General features: G+C 34.1%; 1 protein-coding gene and 1 long non-coding RNA gene across 2 annotated transcripts; both read right to left on the reverse strand.

The window, feature by feature from the left end:
* Window positions 1-2,219: 2,219 nt before the first annotated feature.
* Window positions 2,220-6,955, reverse strand: LOC311277833. The gene is made up of 4 exons (XR_014625333.1): window positions 6,902-6,955; window positions 5,964-6,585; window positions 2,896-2,972; window positions 2,220-2,676 (listed from the first exon to the last, which is right to left on the reverse strand). It is a non-coding gene; the product is annotated as an uncharacterized lncRNA (long non-coding RNA).
* A 34-nt stretch (window positions 6,956-6,989) lies between these two features.
* LOC311277664 (macrophage mannose receptor 1-like) lies at window positions 6,990-16,885 on the reverse strand (the record flags this gene model as incomplete). Its single annotated transcript, XM_084388033.1, has 8 exons — window positions 6,990-7,270; window positions 7,405-7,749; window positions 7,843-8,214; window positions 10,079-10,456; window positions 10,543-10,911; window positions 11,762-12,103; window positions 12,293-12,595; window positions 16,807-16,885. Coding segments are annotated over 8 exons (2,469 nt in total), but the record flags the coding sequence as incomplete, so codon positions are not given.
* Window positions 16,886-17,640: the final 755 nt, after the last annotated feature.

The following is a 17,640-nucleotide window of genomic DNA, read 5'->3' on the forward strand; positions in this document are numbered from 1 at the left end:
AAAGAAGTGCTGCTTCAGGGTGTAAAATCTCGTTACTCTTTGGTTGTATGGGATACTTAAAATCTAAGAACTTAGGAACTCTAAGGCACTTGAAGTAAGTAGAAAAAAGTTAAAAAGCCTTTATTTCATTCATGGCTTTAAACATTAAAATTGGTGACAGATCCAACTATGCGTTGCGGCTTTACATGCCTTCACACACACCCTAACGAATTTTTGAATAATTTATTTATTTTGGTTTTATTTAGTTTCGCTGGTAAAGACCTTTTATATATATATATATATATATATATATATATATATATATATATATATATGAAGAGTTCAGATGCAAAAGCCTCTAAGTGCCATCTGAAATTTTCTTCTAGAATGATCATTTTTATCAAGCTTGTATATTTAAGTTCAATAATTTCACTTAAATGACAACTAATAAGTAATTTTCATTGCCATTTAAGTGAAATGACTGAACTTGAATATAGGAGCTTGATAAAAATGATCATTCTAGAAGAAAATTTCAGATGGCACTTAGAGGCTTTTGCATCTGAACTATATATATATATATATATATATATATATATATATATATATATATATATATATATATGTATATGTATGTGTTGACTTTTGGACCCTCTCCCACATTTAATAACCAAGATGAGGATAAAAATAACAAAAAAATGTTCCATACCCGAGAATAGTGCCAGTGAAAACGTTGCTGTGGAGAAAAAAAAAAAAATTTATACATTTGTTAAAAAATGTAATTAAGTGCCAGTTTTGTCAAATATTTAGGATCTCAATACTTCAAGTCCCGGGTCTTGCTCGCCAGTTTCTGTTTGGTTTTATTGCAGCTCTATTTATATACAGCAAAATGCAAAATGTGGGTGTGATTATTTTCTTTTAAGTCAGGAAACCTGCTAAGTGGCCTAAATTAGATACCAGTATGATTTTGTTTCACAGAAATGTACAAAATATAGATAGGAAAGTTGTGTAAACACAACTTAACATCAACAAACCTTACTAAAAGTAGACAAGCTGTATACATTAATACATTTTTCACATTCATGTTCAGCGTTTCACATGTTCATGTTCAGCAGCTTTCCATTCAAGTTCTACACTAGCTTTATATACAAAACATTTTTTCTGCTTTTTAATGATGATTTTAAATTCAGCTTGATAAAATACACAAAAGATTACTTTTTAAAGGTACTTTACACATTTTACGGTAAAATTGATTTCATTATGAAATTAATAATGATTTAATTATTGAAATCATTATTATTATTTGTAATATCTGGCCCATTAATATTAATGAAGCTTTTATTTTGCATTTGTTTTGCATACAGAAAATTATGTTGAATAAAACATGCTGTCATACCCAACACTTTCCTTTGCATTTGTTTTCACATATATTTTCCACATATATTTTCACATATGTAGATAACATTTACAAAAGTCATGATGTTAAAGGAATGTTGCCATTTTAAAACAAGTTGAGATATAACAGCATGTGACAGTTTTGATTGTCACAGATATATCTGACAAAACAGAGGTCAAGCAATGGTTACATTGCAAACAATGGTAACAAAATGCAAAGCACAAAACTGTTACATAAAGACACAGTAGGGTTATTATAATTAACTAAAACTGTTAAAAACATTTTTGTTAATTGAAATAATGCTGGAATATTACATAAATCAGTCATGACAACTCTCGGAGTGAAATATTTCGACTAGCATTTATTGCATTGTTATGGAATATACCAGTACATAAGCTTGATTTTGGTTGATTTGGTTGATTTTTCAAATCATATTCTTCTATTATAGCAAAACATTTAGTTTTATTTTGCATTTTTACTTTTTTATAATTTTAAGGGCATTTGTATAGGAAAGAAACTCATTATGAAATACGCAAAACCTAGGTTTCACTTTCACATTTTTAGATTTGTGTATATAGGCCTACATTCATATACATCCTGCTAATTTTTTTATCACTTCGTCTCCACAAGACACTCGAGAGCCAAAGGCATAACTCTTGATGCTGATGCTTTGGTGTAGATTAAATGAGAGATTAATGACAGATAGGTGCCTAATATTTGATTATCCAGTTATGAAAAAGTATATTTAATTCTGAATCTGAATTCTTAGTTAGAAAATAGCTATATGTGAAAAGCAGAAGAATTAGATCAAACTATTAACCTTGTGTAACAAAGAGGAAAAGAAGTTGCCAGGATCACTATTTTAATCATGTTATCATTTAATCATGTTTTCAAAATCATAATTTCCATAAATCATATTCAGATCAAAATATCACATTCATGTCAACAATCGTATAATGAGTAGGCTACATTGTACTGTACTGTGTTATAATTGTACATCTCTGACACTGAAAATCAAGCTACATTCATTGTTAGTATTTTTATATAACCCCCTTCACTGATTTAATAGGTCCATTAAGCCAATGACATAACATTTTGGAAAAGCAAAATCTGGATCATTCATTTGTAAAAGTATTTATAGACTATAGTATAATTTCATGATTGATTAAGTATTGAGCACACAACTGTATTTGTTGGAAAATGCAAAGCACTGTCCTCCTACGTCAGGGATTGATCTTACGATAGTCTCTCAAATGCATGGTGGCGTTGTTGGGAAGTCCAAGTCTGATCAGCTCCTCTTGTAACTGAAAATATATTAGCTTTATGACAAACCTACCATGTGATATGTTTATCAGTCGTATTATCATTAAATTATTCCATTTTTAAAGTATTTATTGCATTGTTGGAAGATTATATAGAAAGTTATATGTGGTCAATTAACAATATATGTTATACAATGCTTATGTAAAAATACATTTTCATTTATGTAGGTAAATGAATGGTTTGACTGTTGAGTTCCTTACCTGCATAATCACCAGCTCTTCAATCTGAGACTCTGACAAATTTTCTAGACTTGTAACTTCTACTTGCATTCCCATCACTGATCAATAATTATAATAAAAAAAACAAGTCAGGTGTCAGAATTCATACATTTATGTACTACAGTTTAAAGTGTTTTTTGTTTTTCTTATTTTTTTCCGCTTTGGTGCTATTTTCACAAGTAAGGTATACATTTTCAAAACTCTTATGTGCTAATATCACAACAGATCATCAAAAGTGCATTATTTGTCCAAACATTTCATCATGTTTTCAATCGTGTTAATACAATACTCAAAATCACTAATTATCATTTTCACAACACAAAATAAATGTTTCATTCACAGTAGCTGTAGCTTTCATAATGCCATTATTATCTGTAACGATCACCAGCTGGAGTGCCTCTGAGAGTCACCAGAGGGCACTCCACACCAGACTGATCACATCACAAACTCAACTTCCCATCATGCCGCTTACCTGGGACTGATTACACATACACCTGCAGCTCATCCACACTCATCTCATACACCTGCAGCTCATTCACATACACCCATATAAACCTCTGTCACTCTTCAGTTCACTGTGAAGTATTGCCTTGCCCCGGCATACAATCGCTGAGCGGGTTCCCTGTGTTTGCTGAACTGTTACTGACCTTGGATTGTTTATACTGACTTCTGATTCTTCTGCTGCCTGTCTCGACCCGGATTGTTCATTGGACTGTGATTCCTGCCGCCTGTCTTGACCCTTGCCTGTTATCTGTTTCTGCTTTGAGATTATCTCCATTGTTCTGACTGCCCCTGATTTACTCTGCCTGTTGATTATTCTAATAAAGCTGCAAATGGATCTTACTGCGTCCTCCACTTCGTAACACTATCAAACTTTTGATTTGAATCTCTTCTTGTTCAGTTTAATACATTTGTCTATTTAATCAAACTGATCTTAATGGTTAATGAATCATTTGGCACACCTATAGATACAAATTCTATAGATAGTTTCTAATTTGTTTGCAATTTGATACAGATAACCAAATGTAATGAATTATTTTTACATTATAAGTGATTATAATTAGATTATAACCATTATGTTTAAAGTGTGTGTGGTCTGTGTGACAGGCAAGCTCTACATTATGGGGACAAAATGTCTCTACAAAGTTGGCAACATCCGAAATCTTTGTCCTTGTGGGGACATACTGTAAGTGCCCATGAGGAAAACAGCTTATAAATCATACTAAGTGATGTTTGTTGAATGTCAAAATACAAAAAATATTTTGACGGGCTATAACTATATAGAGATTTGTGAACATAATAATAATAATAATTCATTACATTTATATAGCGCTTTTCTAGGCAGGCCTACTCAAAGCGCTTTTTACATGATAGGGGGAATCTCCTCAACCACCACCAATGTGCAGCATCCACTTGGATGATGCGACGGCAGCCATATTGCGCCAGAACGCCCACCACACACCAGCTTTCTGGTGGAGAGGAGACAGTGATGAAGCCAATCAGTATATGAGGATGATTAGGCGGCCATGATGGACAGAGGCCAAGGGGCAAATTTGGCCAGGATGCCGGGGTTACACCCCTACTCTTTTTCGAAGGACATCCTGGGATTTTTAATGACCACAGAGAGTCAGGACCTCGGTTTAACGTCTCATCCGAAGGACGGTGCTCATTGACAGTATAGTGTCCCCATCACTACACTGGGGTGTTAGGACCCAGACAGACCACAGGGTGAGCGCCCCCTGCTGGCCTCACTAACACCTCTTCCAGCAGCAACCTGGTTTTCTCAGAAGGTCTTCCATCCAGGTACTAACCAGGCTCAGCCCTGCTTAGCTTCAGTGGGTAACCAGTCTTGGGCTACAGGGTGATATGGCTGCTGGCACATAAAGCAGGATAGAGTACAAAGGAGAGGAAACAGGCAATGACTGTATAACATCAGATTGATCAGAGATGCATTAGAAGAAGGGAGACAGATGGCATTACATATAGTACATTACAGTATGTATGCCATGTGATACTGTAAACAGATTACCATGGTGACTTCCACATTACTGTAACTCACCCTTCATCTGTAAGGTCAACCATGTAAACAGTCATATGGCACAGTGAAAACATTTACTGTATTGCCAGCAAACTGTTCTAGCACAAAACCTCATGGCAGTTTCACAGCTTTTGATAACACACATAGATAATATTACAAATATTATGGATTCAATTACATAAGTTATGTAATATAAGTGTATTTTCTAATGTGGCAACTGCAGCCTGTATTACTATAATTATTTCAGCAACAATGGTGAATTGATACATGTATCTTGCATTGTTTGCTGTTGAATTAATTGATTGTTAAACGTCCTAAACTGAAAAAAGATCATACTGTTGTGTTTCGGTGATTAAACCAAATGTTCTCATTACATATTACATCTTGTGTTTGAAACAATGTTTGACTGAAATGTGTATAACTGTAATGAAAGCATGAGATCAGGTTTTGAAAGAATGACTAGCTTACAAGTGTTATTTACAAGTTGTTACAAGTGTGATCATTTTGGATTTTTGTACATGTACACCTTACTTGTGAAAAAAATAGAACCAAAGTGAAACTGGGTAACACTTTATTTCTATAGTCCACTTTAGACATTCTACTAACTATAAGTAACTTTGCAGCTATACATGTCAACTAACTGTCATTACAGTATTAGTAGACTGTCTGCTTAATATTTGCTAACACTTTATTTTGTTGGTCCCCCAACAGACATTCTACTGACTATAAGTAACTTGGCAACTACAAGTCAACTTATTGTCCTAACCCGAACCCTAACACCTAACCCTAATCTAACAGTCTACTGACAGTCTACTACAGCCTACTAATACTATAATGAAAGTTAGACCAAGTTAGTCAAGACATGTTGAAAAGTTACTTATAGTTAGTAGAATGTCTAAAGTGGACTATCAAAATAAAGTGTAACCAAAAACGGTAACAATTTACAGTACATTATGTTTTAACATTATTGATAATTAAAGAAACAATGGATCACATATCTACACAAACATACCATACTCATCTGAAATGGAGTGTTGATGTGATGGTCATCAGGGTCACCGAAAAGCAAACAGAAAGCTTGCATTAGTAAAACTTTAGCATGTTACACTTTTGATACAATCTTTCTATTATTTTTTATTTTACAGAATCCACATTTACATTCACATTTTCTTGTTTTTGTGTGTTTGTTATTCTTTTATTTCTTTATAGAAGTTATATTTGCTCACCACTGTAACAGAAGAAAGGCAAATTTGCAAAGCATCTTTCATCCGTCCACTGACCAAAGTATTTTAAAGACACAGCTGTGCAGTGTTGAGCTCCCTGCTGTCCTGGGATATTTGCACCATTATCTGGTTGTGCAACATCACCTGGAGTATATGGCAGCCAATATGTGAAGGAAGAGCTGCTCTGATCTGACCACAGTCTGTTTCTGTGCAGACCAATCCATACAGTATAACCATAATAATAATAACCATAGCTATAATAATAACGTGTAATGCTCAGTATCTGTTGACGCTCTGTCTCATTTCTCACACTGGCCAGGTCAGTGTATTTCTCTCTGCAGTAGCTCTGAGCTCCAGCCCAGGTCTTACTCATAAATACCAAAACATAATTCTGAGAGGCGTTTTCTCTACCTAAGAAAAAAATATACATTTAAAAACAAGTCCGATCATTTGTTACTTAGTCAACCATATTTTAAATGCATACATTTATATATAAAATCCTTTTACATTTAGAATTTTAATATTAGTATAGAGTATACTTGTGTTTTGATCCAAGCCAAGCTAAGACTGTTCTTGAGATCTTACCACAATAGTGACAGTAACATTTGTTGAGACTTTGACTTACTGATTAATGTTTCACTGAAAGGAAACTAAATATGTATATACAGTGTATATATATATATATATATATATATATATAAATAAATGTTTAATTGGAATGTCTTACCATCATAGCAGACAAATGTGTACCCATATTCACATGATGCATCATACCAGTTTCCAGTAGGATCCATGTAAACACACAGTTCATTGCCACGAATGTTGTCTGGTTCATGGAACCAGTTCCTGAAATCTCTCTCTCCTTCCTGATAGAAATCATTGTTTTCCAAGGACCATCTCCAGCTGTTCACATCATCATACAGTCCAATCCAGGCTGAACCATTGTAACTCCCATTAACTGTGTTAATCAGACTGTTCATTTCCTCCATGTTATCAATGGTGGCCAGATCAGTGTAATTCTGTCTGCAGTGTCTCTGAGCTTCAGTCCAGGTCTTAGACTCATTCACAAAATGATACTGGTGGGATGATGCTAATGCTGTCAAGGTAGGGAAATTGTAAAAACACAAAACCAATAAAGTCCCTTTATTTGTGATGTTCTAATATATCTTATTCTCATCCGTTACACTGTTTAAATTTTTTTTAAGTTTGTCATTATTATTAGCTCCTCACCACTGTAGCAAATGAAAGGTAATGCAGTATTGCAGTTTTCATCTGTCCAGCTCCCAGAGTCACTAAATGACACTGTAGTGCAGTATTCACTGTTTCCAGCATTATCTGGCTGTCCTGTCCTCCAGTTACTGAATGAAGAGTTGCTCTGATCTGACCAAGATCTGGTCCTGTACAGTCCAATCCAAGCACTTGAATAATATGAAAATAATGACTTAACCCTGTAGTTTTCAATCTCATTCCTGATACTGACGAGGTCGGTGTGATATTCTCTGCAGTAACTCTGAGCCTCAGACCAGGTTTTGTACTGGTTAACAAACACATAACTTGCACTTGCATTCACTCTTCCTGTGGAGAAACATTTTAAATATGTGATGTGATCATGGAATCATAAATATTTTGTTATAATTACTTGTTAGAAAGGCCATCGGCAATTCTCACCATCATAGCAAACAAAGGGAAGACTATTGAAGCAAAATAATTCACTCCATGTTCCCCGATATGACATGTACACACACAGATTCTGTCCACCTGAGTTCACTGGTTGCTGGACATACCAGCTTTTAAATCCTCCCATTAATGTTGCATTATCCAGAGACCATTTCCAACTGTTCAGATCATCATAGAGACCAATCCAAGCTGAACCATAGTAAGTGCCACGTACTGTTTTAATGAGCCTGTTCATTTCCTCCATGTTATCAATGGTGGCCAGATCAGTGTAATTCTGTCTGCAGTATCTCTGAGCTTCAGTCCAGGTCTTAGACTCATTTACAAAGTGATACTGGTGAGTGCATGAAGATTGTGTGCAGGTTCCTGTGAATTGTTTTACAGCACAGAAAAAAAATAATTGCAATCACCTGGTTAGTGAGTTATTGTACTAATAGTTGTTAACTACTGTTATACATGTAAGTCACACTTACTGCTTGTCAAAAGATAACAATATAGAACCAGCTTTTGATGATTTTTTTGGACATTTCACTTATGATTGAATTAGTTTAAAAATTAGCATGGTAACCCGCTTTAAGAAACTAGTAGACAAAGACAAACACAATAACTACAACTGACTTCCAGCCACAGCCTTGAAGAAGACATTAAATCTCTCAAGATCTCAGAAGAGGAGGATTAAACTCCACAAACTCATTTCCAGGTTCACTTATTACTTATCAGATTGACTTTATTTTTGTTAGACATGTTCAAAAATTCTTATTGAGAATTAACAGATGATGATTTAGATGTTGATGTCTCATTGAAAATGTTTGGTCACCATTATGGTGATCGGTGTTTGTTTTAGTTGGGCAGTTTGACTCTTGCCGTTTTAAGTCAGTTTGTGGTTTTTGTAACAGTGTTTGCTAAAGCACATCAGTTGTTGCAAAGGAAGCCAGAAACAAAGACGATCAGATGATAAAGTTTTAATCATTGTAAAGAAAAACTATTGACTAATCTCATAACTGATCAAAATGAGTTATTTGATGATTTTCACTGACAATATTTTGTTGGCACATACCAGACATTTGGAATTTTTAAATGCATTGCAGGATTTTTTTTTTTTTTTAGATGCGTCAAAATCAGCATGTTAATCTCAACAATGGTGACATGCTTCATGCCCCAATGCATCCTGGGAGCCACCATAGTATACAACTCATGACTCCCAGCATGCATTGTGGCAAGAAGTATGTCACCATTGTTGAGATTCATATGCTGATTCTGTATGTCTGTGTATTAAAAAAATCCTACAGTATATTTAAAAAAATCTGATCTGTGCAAAGAAAAAAATAATAATAATATTGTCAGTGAAAAGCCATAAACTGACTTAAAAAGCCAAGGGTCAAACTGTCCAACTAAAGCACATACTGATCACCGGAATGGTGACCAAACATTTTCACTAAAACATACACATTTTTGTGTTTCTCTTTCCTTTAGTGAATCTGCTTGTTATCATCAGGTGTCTTCAATGTTGGAAATAAAAAATAGAGTTCTCAATTCATCTTTGATGTCTGTCAGTTATCAGACTGTCTGTTCAGATATTTTTGTTTAAATTTTACTTAATTTTTTGTGTGCTATTTGCATTTACTTGTTTTAAATGGTTGACTTTTAAGGAATTAATTTGATTAATTCTAACTCAATTCTTATTTTTTGAATTTAATAAATAATATTTATTGTAATCTGTTGCCACAATTTTATTGAGTAGATATAGTATATTCTTTTTTTTACAGTGCTGAATTAAATATTACAGCTAAACTAATTATTTTCCTGCCGAGATGCATATCAAATAGAATAGATTTCAAAATAGATTATTTAAAAAAACATAAAGTTAAACTCAAGGTAATTTTGTATGAGCAATAATAATAGAATAATAATAATAAAATCTCTGCTTGGACCCCCCAACAGATGCTTTATCTCTATTTATTGTATTTGGTGATGTTTTGTTGTAAACGTTCTGTTTTAGGTCACCATTGAGTTGGTTTCCTTTTTCTCTTTTTTATTTTAAAATTAAAATGTTAAGGGTTTTCAGAGCTTTCAACAATAAGTTTCACAATATAATTTGAATCCACATATTTATAGGCCTGGCGCCTTTAGCCTAATTTAAACATGTTGATCTTTCATGTTGGAGACACTAGTGCTAAAGTCTTTCTCATTCCTGCAAAATAAAGGCACCCATCAAAGCGAGTGAACTTACTGCTGTAGCAGAAGAAAGGCCTGCTGGATACACAGACCTCATCTGTCCATCGGCCTGAATACTGGAATGATACTGCAGTGCAGTGCTGATATCCATATTCATATGCATCATTATATCCATTATCTGGTTGCGCCTGTAACCCAGAAATTTGTGGCCTCCAGTTTCGATAACTGGTAATCTGATTGTTTGACCAAACCCTGTTTCTGTACAGGCCGATCCAGACTCCATATCCACCTGCTGTCTCAAGGATCCTCTGGTTCTCAGTCTGATTTCTCACATTGGCAAGATCTGTGTAATGATCTCTGCAGTATCTACGAGCCTCTGACCAGGTTTTCCTGTCAGTGATTCTGATGTAACTCTGTACAGCATTCTCTCTACCTAAGATATAAAATATGACAAATTAGCTCTCATCGAAAAAAAAATCTAATTTAAATTAATATATAAAACAAACTAAATGTCCTTACCGTCATAGCAAACGAATTGCAGTGTGTTGTCACATGATACATCATACCATTTCCCATTGTAATTCATGTAAACACACAGCTGGTTCCCCCCACTGTTGTCTGGTTCATGATACCAGTTCCTGAAATCTCTCTCTCCTACCTGATAAAAATCATTATCCTCCAATGACCATCTCCAGCTGTTCACATCATCATACAGCCCAATCCAGGCTGAACCAGTGTAACTCCCATTAACTGTGTTAATCAGACTGTTCATTTCCTCCATGTCATCAATGGTGGCCAGATCAATGTAATTCTCTCTGCAGTATCTCTGAGCTTCAGTCCAGGTCTTAGACTCATTCACAAAATGATACTCCCGGGATGATGCTGATGCTGTAAATACAGAAAACAAATGTTTCTAAAATAAATTGCCGGGTTTTTTTTATGTATAGAAGTATCCTAAATATTTGTGATAAATTCAATATGGTCCAAAACCTGAGAATGCTGGAAAAGATTTTTCTTTTTTTTTCTTTCTCATTCAATACAGCTTTTATGGTTATAAATTATATGATCAGCATTAAAAATTGAGTGAAATATTAATTGAAAAATTAACATGAATTTTAGAATATCTAGTATTTGGTTTGTCTTTCTTTTTCTTATGTCACAAATTTGCTTATTTGATCAGACTTTTGAACCCAACTAAACATGTCTACTCTTTCTTGCAATCGATGTGATCACACTGAGGCAGTGTGATAGATTTAATGGATTATTGATAGAAAAGATAATAAAGGGATACAGAATAATTCTGTCATGATTTACTGACCCTCATGTCATTCCATCACATTCATTCTCCTGTGGAAGACAAAAGATGATGGTGCAGTTACGTGTACTTACAGTGTTCTTACATAAGAAAGTACTGAGTGGTAACTACATGGGTTAAGATTAGGTTTAGGGGTAGGTTCAGGCTTAGTACCTAGTTATTACCCAGTTATAGTTATAGCAGTTATAAGTGCATAGTACGTACTTTTACAGGGGAACAGGACTGTAAAATAAAGTGCTATCTTTTTTTTACACACAACTGAAGTAATTGGGCACTAAAACTTTTTAGTTACCAATATTCAAATATCTTCTTTTGTCTTCATCAGAATAAAGAAATGTATACAGGTCTGGAATGATATTAGGGTGAGTAAATGATGCCAGATTATACATTTTTAGGAGAACTATCCCTTTAAGACCTACTCACCACTGTAGCAAAAGAAAGGAAATACATAATTGCAGTTTTCATCTGTCCATTTCCCTGAGTCACTAAATGAGACTACAGTGCAGGATCCTTCAGTATCTGGCTGCCACGTGCTCCAGTAAGTAAATGAAGAGTTGCTCTGATCTGACCAAAGTCTGGTTCTGTACAGTCCAATCCAAACATTATAATAATAATAATTCCGTAATAAATACTGGATCTTCTGGTTTTCAGTCTCATTCCTGATACTGATGAGGTCTGTGTGATGTTCTCTGCAGTAACTCTGAGCTTCAGTCCAGGTTTTGTACTGATAAATGAAAACATAAGTATCACTGGCATTTTCTCTTCCTGAAAGATATAGAAGATAAGATAAGATAAAGAAAGTTCAGAGAGAGGTTGGTTTGGTTGTTTTCAATTTTTGTTTACTGTCTTAGAGATTCTATTGGAACAGCTTACCATCATAGCAGACAGTAGGATAAAATGCATAGGAGCAGGGATATGTATACCATATCCCCACGTCCATAATCACACACAAACTTTGTCCTAAATAATTGTTTGGTCTTGGGTTATACCAGTTCCTGAAGTCTTTCCCTCCTTCCTTGAAGAAATCACTGCCTTCTAGAGTCCATTTCCAACTATTCAAATCATCATAGAGTCCAGTCCAGGCCAAATCAATGGAATCGTCATTCACTGTGTTCAATAACTGGACCGTCTGTTGTTCATTCTCAATAGAGGCCAGATCAGTGTATTTATCTCTACAGTATCTCTGAGCTTCTGTCCAAGTCTTGGATTCATTCACAAAGACATACTGAGGGACACACTGCATGAGGGTAAAGAAACCTGTTGAAAACACAAAAGGGAATTTAAAATCACATGATACTATTTCAGTTATCTCCCTGTTTAGACAATGTCAGATTCATAATGGGTGACTGCAGAAAGTCAATTTCTACAATAGCATTGATAATTGACCTTTAATGTATAAACATTATACTGAAAGGTGTCCAAAATGTACCATACTTATCTATAAGATATACAGATATGCTGATAGTTATGCCACTGACTCTTATAATGTCCTGTACATTCAAAGGGGCATATGAAAGGCCCAATACAGTGTATAAACAGATACAAAATTCAGAAGTAAATCTTTTTCTTTAACTTATCAAAGCATCCCGATATGAGGCCAAATCAGATCACACATTTGCCTTTTATTATTTCATAATTATTATGCATTACAGCCATAACATGAAATATAAATGTATTTCTATTTAATAATATGTCGTTTAGTTCATATGTGTTATCTTTCATGCCACTTGTGTGCTAATGCACTGCTAAAGTTGATCAAATTAACTTTTAGATATACACATTTAAAGAAAATATTTAGTGTGCCTCACTCACCCGAATAAAGGTGTGTTGGATGAAAATACAATACAAACTGTAAAATGATATAAACTGAAAACAATATAAGCTGAATAATATAAATCCCACATACTCAAAGTTTTCATTATCACAAAAATATTTGAATGAGCAAAGTTTCAGTCAATCCACATTCCTCAGCCTGAGGAATTAAAAATATTACATTACTGTCATAGTTGGGTGAAATAAAATTGAGTGCAGGAACTAATCGCAAGCAGTTAATATGTTTATTTACAATGAACTCAAGAACTAAGAACATAAACAGAACGACCAATGTAAACGCGAGGAGAACTGACAATGAACAGAAGGAAACACAGAGCTTAAATACACTGAACAAACCAATGAACTAAATGAACATCATGTACAAATGATAATCAAACAATGAGTAACCTAGGAAACCGAGAAACAGAAAACAGTGCAAAAAACAACTCATAGTAAAACTTAATCACAGATAAAACAGCACATAACCCTGAAAATTACATATAATTTCACTCACCTTGAATAAAAAATACAAAAAAATATCCTCCTGTCCTTTTAAATGTCTTTGTCTGTATTTAATGAAGATGATTGATGCATGTACGACTTAGGTGTAACTGCTCGAATGGTATTTTGTTAAATTTCTTGGCGAAAAAATATTCAATATCTCTATTATAGGTATTTGTAAGATTATCAGTGAGAACAGTTCAAACTAATTCCCCCTTCTACTACCTCCTTCCTCCAACTACCAAATAACCAATCATGTTCATGACTGTGACATAACCAAAGCTTATATGTTTTTTTTTTTTTTTTTTTTTCATGGATTTTTTATATGTCGAGATTAACTTTGTGTTACAATAGAAAATGTATCAAGGAAAGAAAATGGTGTTTATCAGGCCAAGTATATCCACACATTCTTATCCATCTTTTTTCCTGAACAACCAGCAACATTTTTACTCAGAACCATACAGATAACTAACAGTGATTACTCATCAACAGAAGCATAAATTAAGTCAGTAAAATGTAAAGCAATGATCACACTTTACTAATTGTTTACATGATTTTTCAAGCAGCAATGCATGCCAAGACCTTGCACAACATTGTTCAGCTTAAAATGGTTTGTTCAGACGACTCAGTTTGGAAAGTTAGGTAAAAAAATACAAAATCTGTATCCAAGTAAGGTCAACAAAACATTTTTGGTTAGAAAAATGTGTAGAATATTCTTGTTCACAAATTGACTGGCTCCTCCTACTAAAAAAAATACTTATTCAAGCTACATTTTTAATAATTTGTTAGAAGAACAAGATTTCCACTGAATATAACTTCGCCCCACATAGCACAGTGGAGTCCACATGTCTGGAAAGCAAAATCTAAATATTTAAACAAAGAAAATGATCACATGAAATGAGGAAAATGTAGGATTCTGCACTATTTTTAGATCACTAATCAAATAAGCACATTAATGCCATAAGTATGTAAAAAGGACTGATTCTTTGTCCAAAAAAATATTCCATACCTGAGAATAGTACCAGTGAAAACATGGCTGTGGAGAAAAATTATGCATGTTTAATTGAAAAAATAATTTGTGCATTTGTTAAAAAAGCAATTAAGCGCCAGTTTTGTCAAATATTTTGTTTACCGGTAGGATCTCAAGACTTCAAGTCCTGTGTCTTGCTCGCCAGTTTCATTGCAGCTCTTTATATACAGCAACATGTGGGTGGGACTATTTTCTTTTATATCACGAAATCTGGTAGCTAAGTATGGTTTTGTTCAACAGAAATTTACAAAATATAGATATAGAACTTAACATCAATAAACCTAGACTAGAAATATACAATGAGATACATGCTGTAAACTCAAGAATATGAATGAATTTTTCTTTTCATTCAATTTCTACAATAGCTTTATATACTTTATATATAAAACATTTTTTTAATTCAACTTGATAAAATACACTCTAAAAAAAGATGCCTTTTTAAAGGTACTTTACACATAGTAAGTTCTATTTAGAACCTAAATAGAAGCTCAACCATCCAACACTCTCTCAACGGGTATGATGTCCTTCTTAAAATATCTATAAATGTTAACTTTTCAGTTGTCACTGGTTTGCTCAATTATCTAAAGATGAATTTAAATATCAGTCTGAGTGTCATGGATATCTAATAAAGAAATATGACACATAATGGCTGGAATTTGGAGTCTTCTAATAATGTTTGAACAGTTTAATGTTTCAGAATGTGTCCTGCATTCTTGAACTTAGTGGCAAAATGTATCTAACCTCCATGATTTACTAAAACGGACCAGCAATTAAAGAGTTTTTTTCATGAAATCATCATGTGTTAAAAACATAAAAAACATAATGTTTTTTAAAAGAGAAAGCAGCCATCTGTATCTGATGTACATAATGCAGAACCAGACAAACAAGTTACTAGAGGGTTTAAACAAATCATGTGTGTTCACATTTTACTGGCTAAACTGAAAGTGAGGAGCACACAATAGAACCATAGAAAACCTTTGATTATCTCTGTTCATAATAAAAACCAGCTGCATGACATTCCCCTCTCAATCTGAATCTTAAAGACAAACCAAATGTTCATACAATACTTTTAATCTTAAAAATATATTTAAATATGTTCATAACATTGTGAGTTGAGTGAAAGTTTCCTCTCTCCATTTCAGTTATGGATGACTTACTTCTTCATTGCCAAACAGCTATAGCCTACACTTTTATGAATCATTATGTGTAGCCTACACTCATATGTACAGTATGGACAACCATTTGTGAGGTGTTTATTGTCAGAGATGTCTGAAGTTAACTAACAAAATAAATGTAAGGTGAAATATCTTAGCTGATGCTCTGAGATAATAAATGTGTCATGAATCTTATTTGTCACACATTATTTTTTATTGTTTTATTTTATTATTTTCTTTATTAAGGCATGTAAACGTGTTCACATAAGTAATTTTTATTGAAATGTAGATAACAAAAAATGTTGAAGGAACGTTAAACCACTTCAAAACAAGTTTGGCTACCAACAGCTTGTGGCAGTTTCGATTGTCACAGATACAGTATCTGACAAATCTGCATGGATCTGTTTCTTGTTTCCAATGTGTATGTGTGTGTCTCTCTATCACGTAATGCAGAACTTATTTCCTCAGCAATTAAGACTAAGGGGTCCCTCCAGGCCCCTATAGCCTATGCTTTTATGAATCATTACGCTCATATACAGTATGGACAACCATTTGTGAGGTGTAAATGGTCAGAGATGTCTGAAGTTCGCTGATGCTCTGAGATAATAAATGTGTCAGTCTTACTAGTCACACAACATTTGTTTTATTATGTCTAGGTAAACGTGTTCACATATGTAATTCCTATTGAAATGTAGATAACATAATTTTCAAAAGTCATGACGTTAAAGAAATTTGAAGCTTGAACGTTTTTGAAAGTTGAGCTACTAATCGCATTTGACAGTTTCGAATGTCACAGATATCTTACAAATCTGACATGTATCAAACAGAAGTCAAGGTAACAATGCAAATAATGCATTATGAAAGGTTTAAAAACACACATGTCAGGTTGTATTTTTATTAAAGCTTTCCATTTGATTCTTCCATTGTTTATTTGATTTGTGCAAATCATCCTTTTAGCAGCATGACTGCACCTCTCATTGGACAGGGCTCCAGACTAACTTTTCTACTGGTTGCACTGGTGCTACCAACTTTCTCAGTTGGTCGCACCATCATATGATTTGGTCGCAAATCCCCCTTTTTTTTTTTTTTTTGCTACATGCCATGGGATTAATCAATGCATGCTGATGAATAGTGGTCTTAATCTGCATACCCTAGTTTTGCACTGATGTAAAAAGACTGACAGTGACACAAGACCTCATGTTAGCAAAATGTTTCAATCTTTTAACTCTCAAAAAAAAACAAAAAACATGTAGCCTATGTTCTTTAATGTTTGATTATAATTTTACTGTCTTCACATAGGGATGAGAATTGATAAGATTTTATCAATAATAATGCCACTGACCATTCTGATTATCGATGAGATTCTTTAAAGTCGGCATGAAATCAAATTTGACAAATCTTCTTTTTATATGTAATATTGTAGTGTTTATTATAAATTATTTATCTGTGCACTTCATTTTTTTTTTTTTTTATTCATGTACCCTTATAATCTTTAATCAAATACATTACCCTTCCCTCCCCCCTCGAAACGACCTCTCTTCTCTTTCGGTCACGTGCCATGGCGAAAGGGTGCGGCCAGAGCCGATGAGGGTGCGGCTATCGAGATGCTCTCGAGGGTGAACTTGACTGATAACAGAGATTAGGCTTGTTTGAGATGCGCCTTGCCTGGCCTGAAATGTATGCGAGAGTAGGCGGCTGCAGTGAGGGGAGGAGTGAAAAAAGCGCAGGTATGGCGAGCGGATAATGCCTTTTCTAAGTCTACCCTGAAGAAGGCGAAGGAGCAGTCTACCCTTCCGTCGCCGTCA

The sequence above is a fragment of the Rutilus rutilus genome (assembly GCF_951802725.1).
Source record: "Rutilus rutilus genome assembly, chromosome: 18".
Taxonomy (NCBI): domain Eukaryota; kingdom Metazoa; phylum Chordata; class Actinopteri; order Cypriniformes; family Leuciscidae; genus Rutilus; species Rutilus rutilus.